A 24366-nucleotide genomic window follows, 5' to 3' on the forward strand; every position below is an offset into this window, starting at 1 on the left:
TGTTTATTTCAATGTCAATTTTTCTTAGATTAAAAGTTTATGAAAGTCGGTGTACTAAGCACGCAAAAGCATTAACATTTCTACATTTTGGCAAGAGATAAGGTAAAGGTATTTATTGTTTGAATCTTGTTCAAACTACGTTAATTTCCATCTGGACATTACGTATTATGTCTGAATCAGCATAGAATTTACAATTTGAAATTACTTATGTTTAAAAGGATGGTTTTATATTTGTTTTTAACAGAGCCAAAGTTTTGAAGCAAAAACCTCTTAAAGGCGACACTCATTTATTTCTGATGTCTCTGCAAACGAAACAACTCTGGTACTGAGTGACTTTTTGCCGTTATTTCACATTTATTTAGGAAGCGATGTATTCATAATTATAACTGTACAATTTTTAAAGAATAACAACTTTAATCGTTGTTATTTTGTTACTTACTGTATACTTTATTCTGTTTCAAGTTAATTATACTCTCAGTTATGGTTCACTAAAAGCTTTAATGTACAGATCTCCCGTCCTGTACATTTTACATAGTAATACATGACTATCGTAAAACGTATCTTCGTTATAAGGTTAGCACTGGCCACTTCTAACTGGACGATTAATCAGCAAATCATGGAAATGATATTCTTTGGTTAGGAAAGAGACTGTATATTTCTGGAAACTTTTGTGTTCTATATTGAAAGTCGTTTGAAATTTAAAAGGTGCATGAGATGTGTTTCTAAAATTGGTGAAATAATTGTGTCATAGTGAGAAAGTTTGATTTCGCTGATATGTCAGAAAATAGAGAAGAAATTTTAGCAGATTTTCAGGTAAATTAAGTACAAAAGAAAATAACTTGCATGTCTGCAAAAGTACATAATTTTTATTGTCTTTGCAAATAGGAATGTTACTTCTGTAGTATATCTTTGGTTTTATTAATAATATTTTATAATTATTTGGTTATGTAATCAATATGTAGATCTTACGAACAAATTGTCCTTGTAGGATTCTAACTGTACATTTTTTAGTAGGCCATAATTTGAATTATTCTTTTACACATAGACAAAGACCAACAGGGACATTTTTCATAGTACTAAATAAGGAGATGAAACGGAAACACTGATTATGAGATAGAATTATCCTAGATGATATTTTCATAGTTTACACTTGGGCCTTGCAATGTTAGATAACATATTTTCTAACTGCTCAAGGTTTGATAGTGTCAAGCAATAATAATAGGATTACTTTCAAATTGCATTTTCAATCAAATTATTACCATATTTTAAAATTGTGTGTATTGAATGTCTAGAGTTAATATATAAGCAAGGATCTTACTGCTATGGTTAAGTGTTCTACTATAAACATATTGACAAATGGGAATGAAAAATTGTTGGCTGCAGTATAATAAGAGGCCACCACCACAATAGAATATAGTATATTCTTAAAAACAGTTAAAAGTAACTAAATGTTGAACTGTTTTGTTTGTTAAATTCTATGGATACACAACATAGATAGTTTTTATATAACGTAAATCGTGTGAACATTTTTGTTTCTATAGTTAGATAATCATAAACATGATTATATTGTGGTGGTTGGTCTCTTATTATACTGTAGCCAAATTGTTAAATCAGTATTGCTCATAGTGTTCCCACAATGAAATTTGTATATAGTTTACAAGGAATTTCTGTTGCATTCAAATCTTTTACCACAGAAAACTAATGATGTGTACATCACATATTGAGTGAGGCCTATTAAAGTGATATTGGTAATTGAAACACTAGGTCCGGGAATACAATGGATAAACAACCTTGGTGAAATACAGCCAGGCACTGAATATCCTATATACAAGGTGTGTCCAAAAAGTATCCGACCTTGACGTCTGGCATGAACTGACGTTACTCGGTGGCAACGGCAATCTGGTCCCCTTTAAAGTACTCCCCTCCACAAGCCACTACCTTATTCCAACGCTCCTCCCACTTCCGGAAACACTCCTTAAATTCATTTTGCGGAATGGCTAACAGGTCCTTCATCGCATTTTGTTTTATTTGTTCAATATTGTAAAATCTTTTTCCTTTCAAAGGGATTTTTAATTTCGGAAATAGCCAGAAGTCACAAGGAGCTATGTCAGGACTGTAGGGAGGCTGTCGTAGTTGGTTGATGTCGTGTTTGACCAAAAAACGCTGAATAAGATTTGAGGAATGAGCTGGCGCGTTGTCGTGGTGCAGGATCCAGTCATGGCTTGTCCACAGTTCGGGTCATTTCCTTTGCATTGCATCTCGTGACCTCAAGATAATACTCCTTATTCACTGTCTGGCCTCTTGGAGCATATTCGTGATGAACAACGCCGTCCTGGTCAAAAAAAAAAACTGTCAGCATTGTCTTGACATTGCTTCGACTTTGTCTTGCTTTTTTCGGCCGTTGGTCTTCGCGAGTTTTCCACTGTGAAGATTGAGCCTTTGTTTCAGGGTCGTAGCCATAAACCCATGACTAATCACCACTAATAACTTTTTTAAATAGCCCTGGGTCACTTTTTATCAAATCCAGATTGTCCTGTGCGATTTCAAGTCGACAGTTCTTTTGGTCTTCTGTCTGCAGCCAAGGAACAAATTTTGCTGGTTCATTTTTAAATCTTCCTGTAAAATGTTACAAACTGAGGATTTTGGTATTCCTAAATCTTCTTCCAGCTCTCGGACAGTCAATCGACGGTTTTCATTAATTGCTGCACGAACACGTTCAACATTTCCAGCGTTTCTGGCCGTTGAAGGCCTGCCAGATCTGTCATCACTATCCACTGATATGCGGCCATTTTTAAACCGCCTAAACCACTCTTTTATTTGTGTATCGCCCATAGACACGTCACCATAAACTTTCTGTATCATAGTAATCGTCTCTGATGCTGAATGGCCAAGTTTTTGGCAAAATTTAATGCAAATGAGCTGCTTAACACGTTCAGTCATATTGAAATGCGACGCACACACACGGCAGTACTGAACGGGACAGAGCGCTGTGACTCACTGAGTGACCGGACCGTATTCAATGCCTAATATGGGAAGGAGTAGGCTTCTCTATTTGAAATACTAATGAAACAGGGGGCTATGTCTAATTGCAAATGTTGTTTTTCATATTTTGATTATGACCTACTATTTAACCCATTGCGGATCACTGACGAGCTGTTCTCATCACGCAGCGGCCGGGCCTAACTGATGACGAGCTCAGGTGGCAAAAGCAATCTGCTTTTTAAATTCCCCTCCTAATAGTTCTATTAATGTCTGATGGATTGAGCTATCGTCTTCACTTGTCAACTAAGAGTGTTCAACGGTCTACGTTCAGAGTTTTCAAAAGTTTCATAAATATCCTACAGATTGCAGAGTTGTATGTCAAAGTTGAAAAATCATTCATATGAGTTTACTCTCTGCTTTTTAGCACTTCTGATTGGTTGTTTCCTTCAGCTGTTATTATAATAGTAACTAGTATCGCATTATATGGTATAATTTGTGTGTCATAATATGAGCAGGATCTAAATGAAAAACTTATGCTCGTCTGAACTTGATCGGTATTTATTAGAGATATTTATTACAATAGTTCATAAACTATATATTGAATTTAATTATTTTGTTTTTAAGAATATAGATGGAGATATTTTTATGAACTGGAATCCAGTTCAACGTAGATATGAAGTGAGTATACAATAGCTATCGATACGATGTGGTGCACCATTGCTGTTCTTTCGGCCGCTGACCGTAAATTAATTTGTGCCCGCGCGCCAAAACAATACGATCTGCAGTGGGTTAAGCCTAACTTAGTTAATTTTTTTTTCAAACTTATGCTTTGTTACATTTTTTTAATAGACTAATGGTAGGTTATCATAAATTTAACACTACAGCATTAGTACTCGCAACATTGACATAAGCATCTAGGATGTTAGTAGTCACAATAGCAACAAGACAGCTGTCATAGTCATTGTAGTTCAAGTAGCATTTTCTATTTCGAAATATGACATAATTATTATATATCATTTAAACAAACAAAACCGTGTAACATTTAGTTACTTTTTACCATTTTGAAGGATTTAAATGTCTGAAAACTTATGACACCTAACACATGTACATAGTCATTGTTCTTGTGGCCTTTACTCAAATACCATACAAATGATTTTACTCTGTTTGAAATAATTTGGAACATTATTGTTATTTAATCAATTAAAAAGGGCTTGCTATAATTAATTATAAATAACTATAATTCAAATTTGTTCGTATTCAATAGTTTAGGTATTTAAATTATAATCAACAATTTTGTGCCCTGATTCGATTGCAGTGGTGGCAGCTTACTACACTGCAGCCTAATAAATTGTAATAAATATAACTTTAATTTATTATGCAGCAAGTTACTTTTCTACTAAATTTTCTCACTGTTGTAGTACGATTAGATTTCATGCTTATTTAACAATAGAAAAAATTAAAAACTATTGTTAAAGATGTTACAAGAAATAGACCTCTGGGTTCTGAGAGAGTATGAAATGGCCAAAATTCTGAGAACTGACCTATGTTTAAACCTTGTTAATTTTACTATTTGTAATTAAGATATTATACTAAAATATAATATATTAATTATGTTACATTATTAAACACTTTTCTTATATAAAAAAGAATTGTACTGTTACGGATGTTACAGGAGATGTTACACGAGTTTCATAATTCAGCTGAATTTCGTATACTGAGGCATATAATAATAGCAATTTCTTTTGTTTTAAATTCCCTTCATTCACTAACACCATTTAGATCACTTAAAAATGATTTGGATCTAAAAAATATATACAATATGACCACACTTTGTTGTATGAACGTTTATTTCTTATGAGTACATATACTTATATGTGCAAATAATTTTACATTTTTACAACAATGCAGCGTCGTAAAATAAAGAATTATAATGTCAATTTTTAAACTTTGTCTAGAAATTTAATTTATATCAAAACTTGCTTATAAAAAAAAAATTTTATTTGAACAACATTTTATAATAATTTAATAAAACTTGACTCATTACAGGTGTTACTAATTTGTAACACCCATAACAGCATCTCTAATACTAAATTAAGACAAAAATAATTACAAAGCTCTAAAATAATATAATGATGCTAAATAGCATGTTCAAATCCTTATTATTGCCAAAGGGTTGGGTTATACAAAATTTGGCATTGCCATAACATCTTTCTTGTTACAGGTGTTATAAGTTGCAAGTTTTTTTAATGCAAACTTGCTATCATGTGAATTATGCAGAATCTGTTAGAGCCACCATTTTTTTTATCTTCCAAACTATACAATACTTAATTGTTTATAAACTAGAGAAAATATTACGCTGGAAATTTTAAAAAACCTCATACTTCATCATCACATATCATTGTCTTAAGGTTTTAAAACACATGAAAACATTTTTCTGAGAAAGAAATCTTTCTAATCAACAAAGAAATGTACTTTAACTTAAATTTATGAGATTATTGTTGTAAAATAAATATTTAAAATAATATGCTAATGCTCATTCTGGATAGAGTGGTTCTAATGAGTAGTATAGTTATTAAGTGACAATATGATTTAGTAACATATTACACAACTTTATGCCAAATTCACCAAAACTTAAGGATAGACTTCATTATGAGTTTTCCCAATAAAATCAATTATTTAGAAGCACCTCATACTGAAAATTTGAAATTATATTGATTTAATTTAAGGAAACTATTGTGTAAATTTTAAAATTTCTATGGACAGAATTATTTGCAGGAAAAGCATCTAAATTACGAGGGGTGTTCAATAAAGACTGACAGTGGCGTACATGTAAACAAACAAAGTACAATAATTATTTTTTTCAAGTTGGTATGAAACATTGAAGTATTAGCAACAACCAAATCAGCTGTTAACATTATTGCATATTGTCATGGCAACCGATTAATAAACAGTTGCAAATTTTTGCCTCTAAAGTTTACTATGGCTGATTTTCATGAGCAAAGATATGCAATAAAGTTTTGTGTAAAACTGGGTAAAAGTGCTATGGATTCTTACAGCGACTTGAAAAAAGCTTTTGGTATTGAAAAAGCTTTTGGTATTGATGCAATGAGTGAAAGAACCTGTTTTAGGTGGCATAAAGACTTTAAAAATGGATGGAAATCGTGTGAGTTGGAGGGTGGGCCTGGCACCTGTTCCTACTCTTACCGAAGAAACACACACACTGGGGGTGTTATGATTCACACTGACCCACATTTGACTATTAGACAGCTTACTATAATGCTTGATATATCAATTGGCAGTGTCCATACACTCATGCATGATCATTTGAATATGTCACGTGTCTGTGCTCTTTGGATACCACGTCTGTTAACACCAGTTCAGAAACAAAATCGCGTTGAAATTTGCCAACTTTGGTTACATTGTGTGCATCGAGAAGATGATGCATGGTGGAAAAATATTGTTACTACTGATGAAAGTTGGATTTACTGTTATGAGTCTGCAACAAAACAATAAGTACAGAGTGGGTGGGAAAAGGTGGACCGACGCCAAGCAACTAATCAAAGATCACATCCCAAAAAAGCGACCAGACCTCATCGGATGCTTGAAACTACATTATGACAATGCTCACCCCTATGTCGCCAATACTGTGTTTCAGTTTCTAGCCAAAATAGGAATAGAAACCGTACAACATCCACCCTACAGCCCTGACTTGGCTCCAAATAACTTTTCTGTATCGTCAGGCCAAAAAGGAGCTCAAAGGCTGGTGTTTTCCAACTGCTACTGCCGCTATTAAGAATTTGAGGTGATTTTGAAGGTTCTATATACGGAGGGCTTTGAACACGTCTTCAAGGAGTGGTAGAGGCGGTGGAACAAGTGTGTGGCTTTAAATGGCGACTACTCAGAAGGAGATACAAGTGTTAAAGTCTAAATTTTTATATTAAAGGTTATTGAAAGAGTACTGTCAGTCTTTATTGAACACCCCTCGTAGTTTTAATTTATTGTCATAAGTGAAAGATGTCATAAATAAAATCTACAATACCATTGAATTATTTGATTTAACATTATTAAATACTAACCAAATTGTAACTTGTTGACTGCAGCAGACATCCAAGTGTGCTTGCTGTCTTATTAAAACACTTATCATCACTCAAAATAAAGCCACAGTAAAGGTGTTAACTTTTGTTAACATAATAATGCAATGATAAAATGAACATAAAATTAAATTCTATATATTGAAATAATTACAAGGAAAACGTAATGATGCAAAATAAGAATAAATTCAACAACCATAACACACATTGGAAGGTGAACATACTGGAAGTGGTTACATTTGTTTATTATTGAACAATTTGCCTGCTAAGTTCTCTAAAATCTAGACTAATGAGAATCCTGACTATAGACATAGGGATTTCAATGGGAATGCTCTAAAAGACCCCAATCTGCCCCAGTATTAAATTTTGTTTTATTTTTAATTGCGGGTATATGATTGTGTTTTGTAATTGAGGATTTTAATATTACCAACAAGTTCAGGCATTTTAAGTTAAATAAAACTAACAATTAAAATTATGCTTCTCAAAGCATGAATTGAAAACATGTTTAGCTTTTAGTGAAAAGGTTCTATTAAACCAGTATCACAATTACTAATTTAGCATTGGGCTAAGAACCCATCTGCTATTTTTACACATAGCTGACTGACTACACAGCCAAAAACATTGACCTTTGGCAATTTTAACATATGCCATAAAGTTATGAATATTGTGTTGTACATTAAATTTATATTGTATATTTTAATTAGAGTAGTCTACATCAAATCTTTATATTCATTATGACTTTTTAATTTTGTTCTTTAATAGATTAAAATCACTACAGTCTGCCCTAAATAAAATTTGTCCATTCTCTTTTCTTGGATTATAAGTTCTTGAATAGTGTTAAGCCCACCATAAACACAACTGTTTAAATATCAGCCATTGTTTCATAATAGTTATTGAGCTCAAACTGTTTTAATTAAGTAACTCAATTCATCTGGTTATCGTTACATAAATCATGGTATTTTCTCAGAACTTGTATAAATAGGTATTTAAATATTTTTGTCTGTTGACTATTTTAATTCCAAGAATTTGGAAATTATTCTTGGATATAAATAATAATCCAATAAAATCACTAGAAATTTAACAATTAACTGGAAAAATCATATATATGTATTCATGAGATACCTTAATTCTTACTTTTACTGCTCCTATTTGTGTTCTATTTCATGTTCAGTGTGTTACTGAATGCGTATGTTGTATGTTATACGAGGTGTATTCAAAAAGTAACGGAAATTTTTAAGTTTCGTGTGTTTGGAGTGTCTAATTTATGTTGGTACTCATGCTCCTGAAGTATAATAAAATTTCAAGCTCTATTCATTGTTTACTTTTTTAGTGGAAGCTGCTAAGGTTAGACGTATTTTATAAACTCATTTGTAAAAATAATAATCATAGAATTTGCATCATATATTCTGTGAAAAATAAATGATATAAGTGCAACAATGTGTGGAAAATGATGATTAAGGCCTATGTTAAATGAGTTGTTTAAAAGTTTCAAAGATGACTGTGAAGAACTCAGAAATGACATTAGAGATAACGAACGTTCAGGACACCCCAGCACATCAACAACGGATAAAAACATGGAAGATGCTCTGGGTATGAAACATATGTTACTGAATTACTGAAACTTGTTATAACAGGTAACAAAACATGGGTGTACAGATATGATGACAGAACTAAGACTCAATCATACTAGTGGAGGCATTCTTGATCGCCAAGACAAAAATAGGCTCGACAAGTACAGTCGAATGCGAGGTTATACTCTCTGTTTTCTTTGATTGTAATAGCATAATGCATCATGAATTCGTACCACAAGGTCAGACGATCAATAAAGAGTATTACCTGCAATGCTGTTTGTGTGAAGCAATCCAAAAAACATCTGAAATCGTGGGTTTTGCACCATAATAATGCACCTGCTTACACTTCATTGCTTTTTTGTATTATTAGAAAAAAAACAGACTTTATTTTACTTAATGTGAAAATAATATGTCATTATGATGATTGGTCCTTGTTTCTGCCTCCCAAAAGGAAACGATGCTACGAGGAGGCCACTCTTTTTCTATCTACTATTTGTTATTAGGCTATATTAGTAGGTAAATACAAAGCTTTAATGAGCACTCACGTGATCTGAGCTTGAATTTGGATAATATAACAAGGAGTGTTTTTCTTTTTCCGCCAAAAGTGTGTGGTTCACCAAAGCCTTTACTGATGACAAGGGCTATTTTCAATCAGTACTTTCCTGACCTTATACCACATGCCAGATTGTCCAACGTGATCTGACGTCAGAAAAGTTAGACATCTGCAACGTAATCTGAGATCAGGAAAGTACTGATCGGAATGGAAAGGCCCTTGGCAATCAGTGTGGCACCCGCACTTTTGGTGGAAAAAGAAAGACATCCCTTGAGATAGTACCCAAATTCAAGCTCGGATCACGTGTGCACTCATTTTTAACTTTGGTAGTGTTCTAGTAACATATTTATGATAACTTATCTAAACCTATTTATATTGCACAATAACAAGAAGTAGATAAGGACATAGTGGACTACTTCTTGCCGATGTCGCTTCCTGTTGAGAGGCAGAAAACAAAAACAGACCATCTTAATGTAATTTTCACAGTAAGCCATATAAAGTCTGTTCTTTTTAATAATGTTGTTTTAGGTCCCCAGTAAGAAAAACTCTTTCAAAAGTAGTGGCCTCCGAATAATACCAAAGTACTTAAAGTCCCGTCATTTTACATAGGTTACGTTAGAAGTGTATCACTGAAAGAGTTAAAGGCTATCCCAAAGATCAAGTTTGGATGAATCGCTGGCACAAGTGCATAATGTCTAATGGGGACTAGTTTGAAAGTGACAACATTGATGTAGACAAAATAATTTTTTTTTTTTTTTTTTTTTTTTTTTTTCAAAAAATTAAAATTCCTGTTACTTTTTACACATACTTTGTTTAACTAAAATAATTTTTTATAGATCACATTAAAAAAACTTCCTGTTATAGTTTAAATAAGAAATTAAATCCTCCTCAATTTCATTATTTGTTTTAACCTTTAAAGTGCTGAAGAAATTTTAGCCTCGGTTCACATGCATTTAGAGTTTATAAAGATGTTCTGTTTATGCCAAAGTAACTTTATTTTCTATTTTTTTAAAAGAAGAAGTAAGAGACAAATGTTTTTAAATAATACAAATATAAGTAAGTGTTTTATACTGTATACAAGGGCGCGCCATACAGTTATATCGGCATTTTACGACAACGTAATACGAAATGTCAATGAAAGAATAGCACTAGTTTTTATTGATTTTTCACCTGACACGCAAACCAATTCGATTCCTGATGGTCATATAAATCAATACATTTACGGATTCCTACACGTGCAGCATTTTTGTGAGTAATGTACACAATAAACTAAAAAAAGACAGTACTAATATTCCTGTATGCTGCAATGTATGTAAATTCCAACTGTACGGACATATCTATATTCAGCACTTTAAGGGTTAATTCTCTTGAAAAAGTATATCAATAATATATGTATTGATGGCTAGTATTTTATGTTTCAGGCCTGCACTGGTATCGAAGACATTGGCGCGGCCTTCACACTTTTAGATGAGGCCAAGTGGGATTTACTGGTAAATCATATTAATACAAGAATATTAAATTAATTATACACTAAAAATAAATAGTAAATATATTTTTAATTTCCTTTAGAAATAAAGTCAGTATTGTAATGGTAAATTACCTTAAACTGTTAATACATTGTTGTTACATCACTGGTAATTAATGTAATAATATTTCATTATAAGTAGTTTTAGCAAATATTAAATATGCATTGCTTGGTCAGTACTGTAATGGAGATTTCCAAGACAAAGTTACTATCTAACTTTTACTATAAATTTAAAGGTTGTTATATTTAATGTTATAAAACCCATCTAAGTTAGCTTTAGACAGAAGTAGGTTTCTCAGACCTTTGTATGTTTATATAGGTGTGTGCGTGCGTGTGTGTGTGTACACTCTTGATTGGAAAACAAGATAAAATCAACTATGTCACAAAAAATACTAAGACTGGAGTAAATTAAATATATGTTTTTTTGTGTATTTTTTCGATTGTCGCAACAAGGCAGATCAACAGTAGCATATGAAATATAATTCACTTGAACCAGAAGACCTCCTACACTTGCAAAGCCTAAGAAATTGTATGCGAAACTGTGGGTAACAGCTAGTCTAAAATAGTCTAAAAATATAAATATTTGTTAATATACGTATGTTATTATTTCCAAATACGATTTGCTTATTGGCTTTTAATCTCAAGAATACTCTTCAATAACATAATCCACATATAGAACATAAACTCTCCTCAGGGAATTTTGACAAACATATGGTAATTTTGCAGTTCAGAAATCGCAAGAAAAATCGTGATCAGAAATGTAAACATCCAAGTTTATAATTTGATAATTAAAAGTATAACATATCTATAGAATGTTTATGATATAATATGACACTTTGGATCTTTATCTTTCAATTAACATAAGTTTAATCCAAACAAAACAAATTAGAGTTACTGTGAGATTTAATATTGTAGCATAGTTAATGCGTAAAAAATAACTAAAAGTCAGTTGCAGGATTAATTTGATTGATATACATTTTGTATTTAGTATTGTAGGATTAATATAATGTCCGATGTCATCCCTTGCAGTCATTTCTCATAAAACATAACTTGTTTTTACTCTTTGCCAGCTATACGGAACAAGTGGATCACTTGTTTCTGTAACTGTTCACCTGTTTCTTGGTTGACATACACTGTTATTCTTGTAGTGAGATACGATGCTGTAGAGTTTGTATAATGTTATGTATCTGGAGAATGCTCAATTTTTCTGTAATAGTACTTTTAACTGTGAATGGAAATTAGAGTTTTATTCTACCGAATTTGATGGTAATTTGATTATATGGAAATTCAAATAATATGGTATGCTCGCATATCAATGACACTATATTGGAGGTACATTATACTTTAGCTTTTACATTTATGGTAAGGCAGTTATTTATGTAGGAAAACAAAAAATTATTTTCTTTTTGTTTAGAATTAATTTGTTTGACAGGGAAATTCAGGTAATAAGGTTTCAGTTTAGTGATTCTAGTATATGTAGAATAAAGTACCATGCTTTATGAGTATTTAAGGAATAAAGTAATATCAACTGTTTGATATTGTAGTATGTACTACTACTAATTTATTAATTATTTTGTCAAACACAAGCGATATAACCTTTAAATACATGTATGAACTCATTGACAAAATCCAGTTATGGAAAAAATAAAGAGATTAAAATAAGTAAAATACAAGTAAATAGTGTATAGCGCAAACTAATATATTTTCCTTACAAAATCTATTAACTCATAATATAGACCAACATAGCTGTTCGATTCATTTCACTACCACATGTTTAGGTTTATTCGGCCAAGTAAAATTATGTTAGTTGCTGCAATCCGCACTAATGTCCAGTGATATTCACGATCAAACCCTGGAAATTTTGATCTGTTACCTGTTAGGTATCTCAAGGAATGTTTTTCACTTGCCAACAGTGCAGAACAGCAAATATAGGTGCTGTCACAGACTGACTGATAGTTAAAGTCTGAAGGCATTCCTGATCAGACCGTCTGGAATTTTAATTAGTTACCTGATAGGTACTGTCGGGAGGGATATTGTTTGTTCACCACCAGCAGATTTGTTAAAGTCAAACATAATCGAATGGTTAATATCTTGGAATTGCATGACAATAATTTTTCCTATATTTAAACAACAACAAAAAAGTCAAAAATATATTTTTGCTGAGAACAGAATCTTGCCTCTTAAAACTATCCATTACAAAAAATGTATTTTTGAAATAGACAGTAATCGGTTAAGTCAATATTTACGTGAAGCATCAGTGGGCAATCAAAAGGATGAGGAATATACAAAATTAATTTGATGTCTTTGTATAATGTAATATAGTTTATGGTATTTGATATGTGTGAATAATGCAACGATTATAAATTTAATAAAAATATTATATACGTTGATAGAACCATTCCTCCCATATTTCAACAATTATTCTTCCCATATCTATACAGTGAAAAAATATGTTTATGCTGAAATCAAAACCATTTACATCTTAAAGTTATCAATAAAATGTGTTAAAAAAGAATTTTTGAAATTGGGAAGTAATCAGTATGGTCAGTATTTACTAAGAAAACAAATTAGTAACTGTTCACATCCACCCACCTTCTGATGAAATCAGTGTGGGTATATTAAAATTAAAGGGGGATATTTTACTAATAAATTTAAATTATCAAAAGTTATCCTAATTTTCAAAAATGATCAGTCAGTTATTTTTATTGTACAATCAATATCTTTAATTCCCACTTTTGCAAAAAATTATTAAATATGTCAATTTGGTTTCCAATGTAGTAATTCTACTATAAAACCCATGTCGACTCAATTGTAAACCAGATTTTATCAGATAGCAATTATTGTGTTTGGAGCACATTTTGCAACCTGATCAAGGTGTTTGACTATATTTTTTTTTAATTAATTGAATGTGAATACTGTAGAATCTGTATAGCCAGTTATATTTATTCAGTTACTAAGAGTTACTTCATTACTAAACAATCTATGTATATTAGAGATAAATAGTCTAAAGTTACTGATGTTACTTTTTAGGTCAAAGGTCAATCCTTGGCTCTCTTCTGTCAATTATTTTCATTATTGACCTGGGCTAATTTCATGTCTGTTTTAATCACTTATTAGCTGAAAGTACCCATGCTTCACTACAGAAAAAATAGTCCACAATTATGTTTATGACAATAATACTTGTTCGGTTTGAGGAGATAAAATAGTTTTACTTACCCAAACAGGAACGTAAGATTTCTAATAATAAACTACTAGACAAAAACACAAGACTTTATAAAACATTACATTTATGTTCCTCCTCAGGCTGCAATATTAACATATAGTCAGGTGAGATTACATGTAAACTGGAAAAAACAATTGGCCATGGGAGAAACAATCATTACTTAACTACACTTTTACTATTTTTAAATATGGATCTTGTTATTTGTTTATTGTCATGGAGAAACATAACTTCACAGGAAACTGCAGCCAACTTAGTCCACAGATTTATCAATCAATCCAGAATCTTTATTCATTTTTTGTGCATCACATACAAAACAATTGCATCACTAGCCTAATTTAAAATTAAAGAATTTAAAAGTCAGTATATGTTATTTAGCTTATTTAGGTTACAACACATTAAAACCAATAATAGGTAGTAACCATATAAGAAATCAGAAAAATTATAAAGAGCCATTTCAATCAAAACATTTGATCTAAAGCGTATTAATAAAGGTTTATATTTAATTTCTGATTGTAGGTGATTAAAAACATTTTAGCCCTGATATTAAGTGTTTTACAAAAGAACTGAAGACTATGCGGAGCTGCTGCAAGATCATCGCAATGTCTGTCTGTTGTTATAGTTATGATTATGACCATTTAATTGCTTGGTATTGTAATTTAGTTTAATTAATAATATTGTTTCATAAATGTACACACCAGACTGTTAAAATTTTCTGAGAACTGAAATGAGTCTTAACGAAGTCCAAGTTGTCATCACCTAAAATTATTCTGATACATTTTTTGAATCTTTAAAATAGTTTACAAATTTTTCATGTGTGGTTGAACCATACAGAACAATGTCGAAATATATAACAAAATAAACATAGGCAAAACATACCATACAGAAAGCTTTTGAATCACGTAAGATTTTTAATCTAGTTAGTGCATACATCCCAGACGCAATTTTTGAGAGAATTTTATGAATGTGAGAGTTCCAGTTAAAATATTATCACTTGTAAACCAAGAAAATTTGTTTAATTTACCTGGTTTATAGTTTTTTTGGTATGTTTATACAGTGTCTTTGTGTAACTTTGTTTGATGTGTCTGTAAAGTTATGAAATTGGTTTTATCTGGATTTATTAGCAATTGGTTTTGAATGGGATAGTTTGAAAAAGACAGTAAATTAGTTAGACTAGTGATTTTATTATCTCAGTAGTAAGTTGCCTAATAAAGATGGACCTTGCTATTTGTTGTTTGTCATGACGAATCATAACTTGACAGGAAAATGCAGCTAACTTCCACAGATGTCACTATCTCAGTAGAAAGTTGTCATGTTAATTTTTTATGTAAGAATGGGTCTTTCCTTCAGCCGTTCAAGATTATTTGCATCTAATGTGCTTAAATTGGGATTTTTTCATCTAAACTGTTTAAATATACTTGGTATTCAGGTTTATAACCACTCGTTGATCCTTTTAGGCGGCGATAAATCGTGTAATGCCGCAAGACACTCAGACATTGCCATCGGAGGTCGGTCCAGACATCGAAATGATAGAGGAGATTCGAAGGCCCACCTTAGTGAATGGACAGGCATCTGTTGTCATCAGTCCAGACTTCATAGAGGTACCATCAACATCCCACGGTTCTGTATCCCGGCGGCTTACCTTTCACGTGAACTATAATGATGGGGTGGTTGAGCTTACACTGCCCGAGACCTCCACAGTCAGTAAGTCACAGCATACACTATTAGTAGTTTTAGGCCTAAGATAACAAAAAATGTATGATTATAAAAATATATCATTATACAATGTGAGATAAGTCAGAACTATAATGTGGAGCCGGGATGATGTCATTATGTGTCAACTTAAAACTAAATTTTAAGACCAATTCAAATTATTAAAAGTTGTTTTTTTCATTAGAGTCAGAGTATTTCTAAAAGCCTTTTTTGATTTAGTTTAATCCTTTGAGTATCAGATTAAGATTTGTCTTTGTATCTTAGAAATACCAGTAACTTTTACCCAGGGAAGAATACAGAGCTCCCTTTTATATAAAAATTAGTTGTGTACATAAATAAATTTAGTGACAGTAAACGGACTATATTTTTATAAAATAAATGTAAAATTACAAGTAATAATAAAAAACGTTCTTATAAAAAAATATATTTTCCTTCTTTGAGTAGGATTCTTCACAAAAAATCCAGATACAAAACGTTTTATGTCACTAACCACCACAGTTAAAACTAGACAACCACAAATTTGTATTGATTGTACAATCAAAATACGATTTTTATGACATTGTAAAAATTATTTGATTTTTTATATATATTTTAAGTTGATAATTTTTTAACAATCACAAATGTCAGTTGAAACTCATATTTCAAAGATATGTTGTGTGTGTGTGTGTGTGTGTGTGCGCGCGCGCACGTGTGCGTGCATGCGCATTTGTAGTAAATACAATTTATTTAAATGAAAAGAGAAAAAATAATTGAGTAGTCCTGACATTTGAACTTCAGTATTTTTCAACAGTTATAGGTAACATATAACTTTAGTATGCAAAGGGTTAAAGATGCCTAAAAATTAAATTTAAAATTACTCGTATATTCTAAAATTTTAGTTTTTTTTTTAATTAATAAAGGTAGCGTTGGCAATAATTGTGGTTGGTTAAGTTATAGTATTGTTTATAATAATATCTAAACTTGTATACCCATTTTGTTATTGCTAATGATTTTTCTCCTTTAATAGTGTAAAATTATGATTTCCTGGAATACTGAAAGAATGTTCAGTGATGGGGAACTTCAATACATTATAAAACATTTTTATTTTCATCACTTTTACTTTATTCAAACATCATTAGACTTAAACCATCCCTTCATTATTACCAATATTTGTATTATTGAATAAAAGTTATAAACGTTTTATTTATAGAGTCACATTTTTTATGTTAAATTTCTTGTCGTAAGTAATCTTTGATATCCTGGGCTCCAATTTTAACTGTTTCCACAACACTTCTTGTTTTTTGTAGAGCACAATTGCATTGCAAGATGCATGTGATAAGTTAACTGACGTGATATTTAATTTCTTGTTTACTCTTTACTGTATAAATATTTAAAGTATTTTTAGAGTCACAGAATCAGATGACAATTTTGTAACAATTAATTGATGACGTGTTTGATGGCAGGAGACCTAAAGACAATGGTGTTCAGCAAATTTGGAGTGCCTGGGTGTAGTCAGACACTGACTGGATGGTATAAGACTCCAAATAGTGATCAAACCAAACTGAGCTCACTCAAGTTGCCCCGAGAGAACCTCCTGTTTCTTACTGTCCTGGACACAGAAAACAATGGGATGGACAGTGTCAGGTAACTTGATTATTCACTAGATTTGACAGGTCAATATCCTAACTTGACCTTAGAAAACCTTTCAAGATCATTTGAATTTCAGATTGGTCTGTATGTTATGAAATGTAAATATCAGTAACATCTTCAGAGATCTCAGGCTAGACTATTGTGAAATGATTCTTCCAGTATTTGAATCATTGTCAGTTGTAATTATAGTTCTATGTCCACTTCTATGTGTTTATATTTATGTCATACCATTGACTTTGGAGTATGTATTACTTTATAATTAAAATACAACAGTAATATCTTTCTTCCGAAGGAATCTCTTTGTTATTGACTAACGACATTTTTCAGTACATTGTTTTTATGACATTTTTCTTGTTATACAATAACATTTTACCATGGAGAAAACATTATGTAAATAATAGCTCAAAATTACATTAGTTTCTTATAGAAATAAACATGACTAATTAATTTTAAAGGGGGGTTATGAATTGTTTTTTTTTTTTTTTGTTTATCAGACATTGCTAGTACTTTTGAAGTACATTTAAAGTATTAAAAACACAAAAGAGGATACAAAATGTTAGAGATGTAATTAACTATATGTTTTCAGAATCAGTTAAACATAAAAATAGCAGTGTCATTTAATTTAGCTGTAAAAGTTAATAGAATATGAATCTTGCTGCACAGGGCAGAGGACCTGCTGACTCGCACATACACATTGAATGTGTTCGATGAGACCAAGTGCAAGGATTACAGCCTCAAGTATCCCGGATCTAAAACAGTAGAGGAGGTGAAGGCAGACGTATACAACCTGACCGACATCGCAGTCCGCCACCAGGTGTGGTCAGGCTGGCCCACCACACTGCGAGACGACACCACCACTCTGGCTGCAGCTAGGCTCAACCACCCCCACCACAGTCTTAGTGTCAAACGAAACCCGACCAAGGAGTATAAGAGAGTAAGTGACTTCCTGAGGGTCTCTTGGTCAGCTATTTGGGAAGTCTGAGTGATTATATTCTCAAATTGGCAAAATGCTTGTATGTGTAATCAATATGAACATAATCCATCAAAGTTAGGTTGATACTTCTTTAAAGACTTTGATTTATTTTTCTGTTTGACTGTGTAGTTAGTTTCTGTTTATTACTGTAAGTTCATAGGAAAATTTTGCTCTAGTTAAATATATCTACAATAAAACCGTGACATATCCAGCCTAATAATGTGACATGGTAGGCTAAATATTACAAAAGCTGGATGTGGAATTTCAATATGATAAAATTTATTAGAACATGCACTACCAATCTTGCTGTTTACTTTTTCAAGGACCTACATAATTATAAAATCATTGTATGTTGCGTTGGAACTGTTTCACGTGAAATGTTATAGATTTATGATATAAAAATGTTTACTCTATTTAAACATTTATTTGAGGCCGTCATAGAGGGAACTAAACCCCCTCTCTCTCCCAGTTCCCCCACATCGGCCATGTATGGGAGACAGTAATCGAGCTTGTCTGTGTGACATTGCTTGCTTGCAAAGCTTACAATTACAAAATGTTTTATTACTTGTCACCAGGCCTGAAATGATGTGTTTTAATGTGTTTAAAAATGTTTCAAGAATGCATTAATGGAATTTAATTTTTGTGGAATCTTTAAAGAACTGTTATAATTTCTTAAGACTAAAATATCACTATCTTTACTGTTATATTTATTTGATTTGTTGAAGTATTCTTACAAATTTAGGTCAAGTTCTCTTTGGGGTAGAAGATTTTTGCTTTAATTTTCTACGTAGAGGTTGTCCCTGAAACTACTAAAGTAGAAATACATCATGACTGAGAGCTGTTAGTAGTTACTGGAAGAATAGCTAATTGTTTTAAAAGTATTTTGCAAACATAGCTGAAGAAACGCTTAAAATAAATAACATAAACAATATTTCAGCCCCAGGTACTCAACATGTCCAAGCAGATTGCAGATCTCGAAACGTAGTGTTACTGATTTTATGTTTCACTGAACAATGTCCAGAAAAATCCTGTTTCCTTCACAATCCTTCCATCGTCAAAAATAAACTTCAAACAAAGGATGTCCAAGCAGTTCTAAGAGAAACTCTAAAAGCTTTAGAACCAACTACAGCTGATGAAATCTACAAAATTGTAAGGTCTCTAATTAGCTCTTCTTCTTCTGGAGTAGATTAAATATCAACAAAGATCTTTAAATGTTGTGGACATTAACTCATATTGACTAAACTTCAAAACGTTGGTATCCGACAAACAGCACTCAGTTGGTTCGAAAGCTGTAGTGGAATTAAAGGAAACAGCCAATCAATCAATCAATCAATCTTTATTTACATATACATAGAGTATAGTATTGCGTCAAAAACATTACATTGTAAGAAAAAACACAGGTTTACATTTACATACATACAAAAATTTTACTGTACATAGGTAAAAAAGTGTTAAATCCAAGGGACACAATCAGTACAATCATACCCCCTACTAGCAAGAAGAGGAGTTCCTCAATGCTTTATCTTTGGATCAGTTTTGTTTATTTTATTTATAAATGACTGCAGAATACGAGACAATATTGTCAAATGATCAAATACGCAGGCGACACAGTTCTGCTTGCAGCAAATAGAAATACCAACAGATACATAGCTTTTAACATGGCTCAAGAATACACAAGGAAAAACGACCTCGTTCTCAACAAGAAAAAAACGAAACAAATGACTCTAGACTGTAAAAAGGTGCTTTTAACCAAATATTTTGTAACCGCATTATTTGAAAGCCACCTCCGTTAGGGAATAGATTTGAGGTTATGGTTATTTCTCGCAGAGGTGATGTGAATTGGCCACCAAGATAGTGCAATTTGATGCCCCTAGACTTTTGTATGGGGTTTTCTGAAGTCGTAGGTCTATGCCAATAGGCCTCAATCAATAAATGAACTTAAGATCAACATAACCCAGATCATCGCTCAATTCTTTGTTTGAAGGTTATTTTTGATGATGGAAGGATTGTGAAGGAAACAGGATTTTTCCAGACATTTGCCATCGTTCAGTGAAACAAGAAATCAGTAACACTATGTTTCAAGATCTGCAATCTGATCTCTTCTTCAGGTATAACTAATAGTTGACCAGGTAGCGATGCATCTACAAAAAGTTACTGTTTGGTGCGGATTTTGGGCTGGCGGTGTGATTGGTCCGTATTTTTTTTAAAACAACATTGGTGAGGCCATAACTTGTTATACCTGAAGAAGAGATCAGATTGCAGATCTCGAAACGTAGTGTTACTGATTTCTTGTTTCACTGAACGATGGCAAATGTCCGGAAAAATCCTGTTTCTATAAAAAAAATAGTGTTTTCTCCTCTTTCTAAAAGTAACCAAAATATACGTTTTGTAGGAAATTCGTTTAATTAATCAAATTAATTAATTATTTTATAACATAAATTTAATAAATTAAAAGCTAACAGTACATTTCTTTGTTACGTTAAAACAAATTTTTTATCAGTAGTTTTCTTGTGAGTTTTCATATCTTCTAAGAATCATTAAGAATCCTGTGACAATGTCTTATGAGGACTTTTATCATTACTGACAATAAATTCTGATGATTTTAAAGCTCAACTGAAAAGACTCCTAGTCTTGGTTGACGAGTTCATGCTCACTCACTGGGACAATTAAAGAGGTTTGGGTACTTTTGTTTGCTAAGTTATTTTAAACAATTTCTGTTACATATATATTGAAACAACTTGCTATTCATAGAAGACCACTGATCAGCATTATGCAAACTACAGATTGATAAAACATCTTTCTGTTGTACTTTGTGTATTAAAACCCTTAGATAGGTATCTGAATTAATACATTATTCCAGTTTAGTAAATGTTTGTGCATCACCGTGAGTATGCTGCGTCTCTATTCGTTGGATGTCAAAAGGAAGCAGATAGATTGTTAAAAACTTGTATGTTAATTCTCGGTATCAATAAAATTTAGACATTAAAAGTATATTATTATCTGCTGATAACAGCATGGCAGATGTTAAAAATGGAATGATACTGAAATTGATGTCAATTATCAAAATATGTGATGCTTTTCAGATAGTTGTTGACTTGGCTGACAGTGACAGTTCGGTGGAAGAGTTTGAAGATGCATCTGAATCTTTTACCGGAGAAGATGAAATGTTTGTTGAAGACATGGGCTCAAAAAAACTACAACCATTAAGTAAGTATTGTTTAACACATTGAATACGAAGCCTAAGTATAGGTCGGACTAGCACGCACGCCGTTGTATACGGACTCCGGTACTTAATTCAATACGTTTAGGTTTTTGGTAAAAAAAAAATCGGGTTTAGTTGTTTCAGACTATTTCCTGTGTTATATTGTTTATATTTATTATTTCTTTTTATAACAAGTAACGGTTGTGCAGCTGTAAAAATTGTATTTTTAGCTATTGCGGTTACGTAACCAACTGACGACGCAGTGATGCGAGCATTGTTATTTATAAACAAAGTTCCACTGTTACTGAATAAAGTGATAAATGTTAGTTTAGTGATGGTTTAGTTTATTTTGATTGGTTTCTTAGTAATACAAGTTTTATTTTTCTTGATCATTGTGTAAAATGAGTAATCATTTAGACAAAATAACGGTGTGCATGATACATGATACGTCAGATTCTGAGCATGATTTGGAGGAGGATGATCGTATTTTTAATGAAAATAAAAGTTCATCTGCGATTCAGTTTAAAAGAATCTTGGGTCAAATTTATGATTCTGGATCGTAGGGTGAGTTTCTCAACGACAATGATCCTGATCCAGATTTTGAGGTTAGGCCTAACAATCAAGACGTGAATGACGCTGAGTATGATTATGATAGGCCTTCCATTAGTACTAACATGAATACTTTCATTCTTATATGTTAATTTTATATCACAAAAACACATTTATAGAACATTAGGTGGTTAAAAAATAGTTTATACAACATTAGGTGGTTGAAAAATAAAACGTATACAAAGTTACAATTCTTCAAATTTTATTTTTCTCCATAATTTTGTTTACTTTATAATTTTGCTAAAATAATTATTTTATCATAAAAAGGCACTCTTTCTAAAACTGTGTGTTCTCCTCTTTAATTTGATATATAATAATATTAGGTTAAAACAATGTCTTCATAATTTAAAAAATTTAAATCACAAAAAACTGCCAGTATACTAAGTAAATGTGATGTTATAGACTTAGGGTTCAATGTGTTAAGCCACATTAGCTATTAGAAGATTGTTGCTATTTTGCAACTAAGATGGTATCTTGGAAACAATTACTACCTAATTTTTATAGCAAGTCTTCATCAAGTTTTTTAATTCTATAAAATATGTTGTTTTTAAAGTATAGTAAGAGAGGAAATGGATTCACAAGAGTTTTTATTTTAACTACTCAGCTTTCCTTAACACCTAAGTGTTGCCCAATCTGTAACTTTCATTAATTTTTGGCATGGACAGATTTATTGCAGTTCTCTGAAACCACTTATGTTTAGTTCATTAATTATGAGGTAAGTTTGAAAATAATTTCACCAGACACAATATACAGGAAGTTTCTTTATGCTAATGATACTGCTATAGCTTTCCAACACAGGAACTTAAAACAATTGAAATCACACTCACAAACTATCTTGCCATCCTCAACAATTACTTTAAAACTGGAAGCTAAAGCCCAACCTTTAAAGGCGGAGATTGCCTGTTTCAGTATCAGAAACTAATTAGCTATAATTCAATGTAGTCAAATTTAACAAAGTTACCACCCACAGTACCTGGAAGCCGTGTAAAGGCACACACATAAAATCCCCTTGAAAAACAGCAGCAAAAGTAAGAACCAGACCAGTTCTCAAGAGTCAAGAAGCTTTATTGTCATTAAATACAAAATTGTATAATAGACATAGTCATAAACATAATAAGCATGTACTATAATACTAATATAAACTAGATTACACTAAAATGTTTTCCTTTAAATAATTATTAACAAATTTGTGGTTTGAAGAAAAACATTAATCTAGTGGTAGAAATTAAAATTTTATCAAATAAAATACATAATTTATTAAATAAAATGCACAAAAGAGGAAGATAAAACAATTTAGTGTTATCAGTATGGCTAGAAAGCTTCAATGTTAAGACTTAAAATTTAAACAATTAAAATGATCACTTAAACAATACTAATAAATAATAAAACAAAGTTACAGACAGATAATAAAAGAAATTTAAAAACAACAAAGTTTACAGTTAAAATATACAGGCAAAGAATTCATCAACCGTGTATAAGGGAGTTATCTTAAACCAATTCTTAAGAACAATTTTAAATTTATTGATAGTTGTTGTCCATGCACTATCAGGTAACTTATTGAAAATCTGAACTTCCATAAAGCAATGACTTTTTTTAAATTTCTCAAGTCTTACAGTATGTTTGGCCCTTGTGTTGTAGTTATGAATGTCATGACGCATCTCGTACTCATTCAGATTTTCTTTAACTTTAACTAAACAATAATATATATATATATATATACAGGGTGATTCGGTTAGTGTTACCGGCACTTTCTGAGCTGATTGTACTATAAAAAATAAAGAAAAAAGTTCATATAAACATGGGTCCGGAAATGCTTCCTTACTGGGTTATGGCCAATTGAAGATTTCACCAAAAATTGTGTGCAGGAGGTCAAATGATGATTTGCCGCGTGTTTATGAAGAGATATTTATAGGCGAATGCAACTTTTTCTAACGGATTTTTAGATGAGAAATTGAATAAAGTTCATCTCATAGCTGTATCTCATTTAGTTTTTTTGTTATACTACAAAAAACAGAAATAAAATAATTTTGAAAACACTTTTTTAAGGTTTAACGGACAATTATTTTGTTAAATAGGCATTGAAGACCCACATTTTTACAAAGAAACTTGCAGAAAATTTAATTCTGAATAAAATTATGTGCCACACGGCTATTAACAGCGAAGTATTAGTTTCTGGAATTTAATTTTACAACAAACATTCTACCAAGCAAGAAATTCCAAAGCAAAGGAAAACCGCATTTTAATGACATAGAGTAGCCTACACATAAGATTTATTAGGATGCAATTTAAATTAAGTTT

At 31.6% G+C, this 24366-nt stretch overlaps 1 protein-coding gene across 1 annotated transcript in view; it reads left to right on the forward strand.

Moving 5' to 3' along the window:
* Positions 1–603: 603 nt before the first annotated feature.
* LOC124354685 (FAS-associated factor 1) overlaps positions 604–24366 on the forward strand; it is a 72607-nt gene continuing 48844 nt past the window's right edge. Inside the window, exons 1-6 of the mRNA XM_046805322.1 lie at positions 604–813; positions 10619–10687; positions 15400–15646; positions 17098–17278; positions 17948–18218; positions 21341–21464. Coding sequence (XP_046661278.1) covers positions 775–813; positions 10619–10687; positions 15400–15646; positions 17098–17278; positions 17948–18218; positions 21341–21464 — 931 coding nt within the window. The 5' untranslated portion in view covers positions 604–774. The remainder of the gene's footprint in view (positions 814–10618; positions 10688–15399; positions 15647–17097; positions 17279–17947; positions 18219–21340; positions 21465–24366) is intronic.

Source organism: Homalodisca vitripennis, chromosome 2, assembly GCF_021130785.1.
Source record: "Homalodisca vitripennis isolate AUS2020 chromosome 2, UT_GWSS_2.1, whole genome shotgun sequence".
NCBI lineage: Eukaryota > Metazoa > Arthropoda > Insecta > Hemiptera > Cicadellidae > Homalodisca > Homalodisca vitripennis.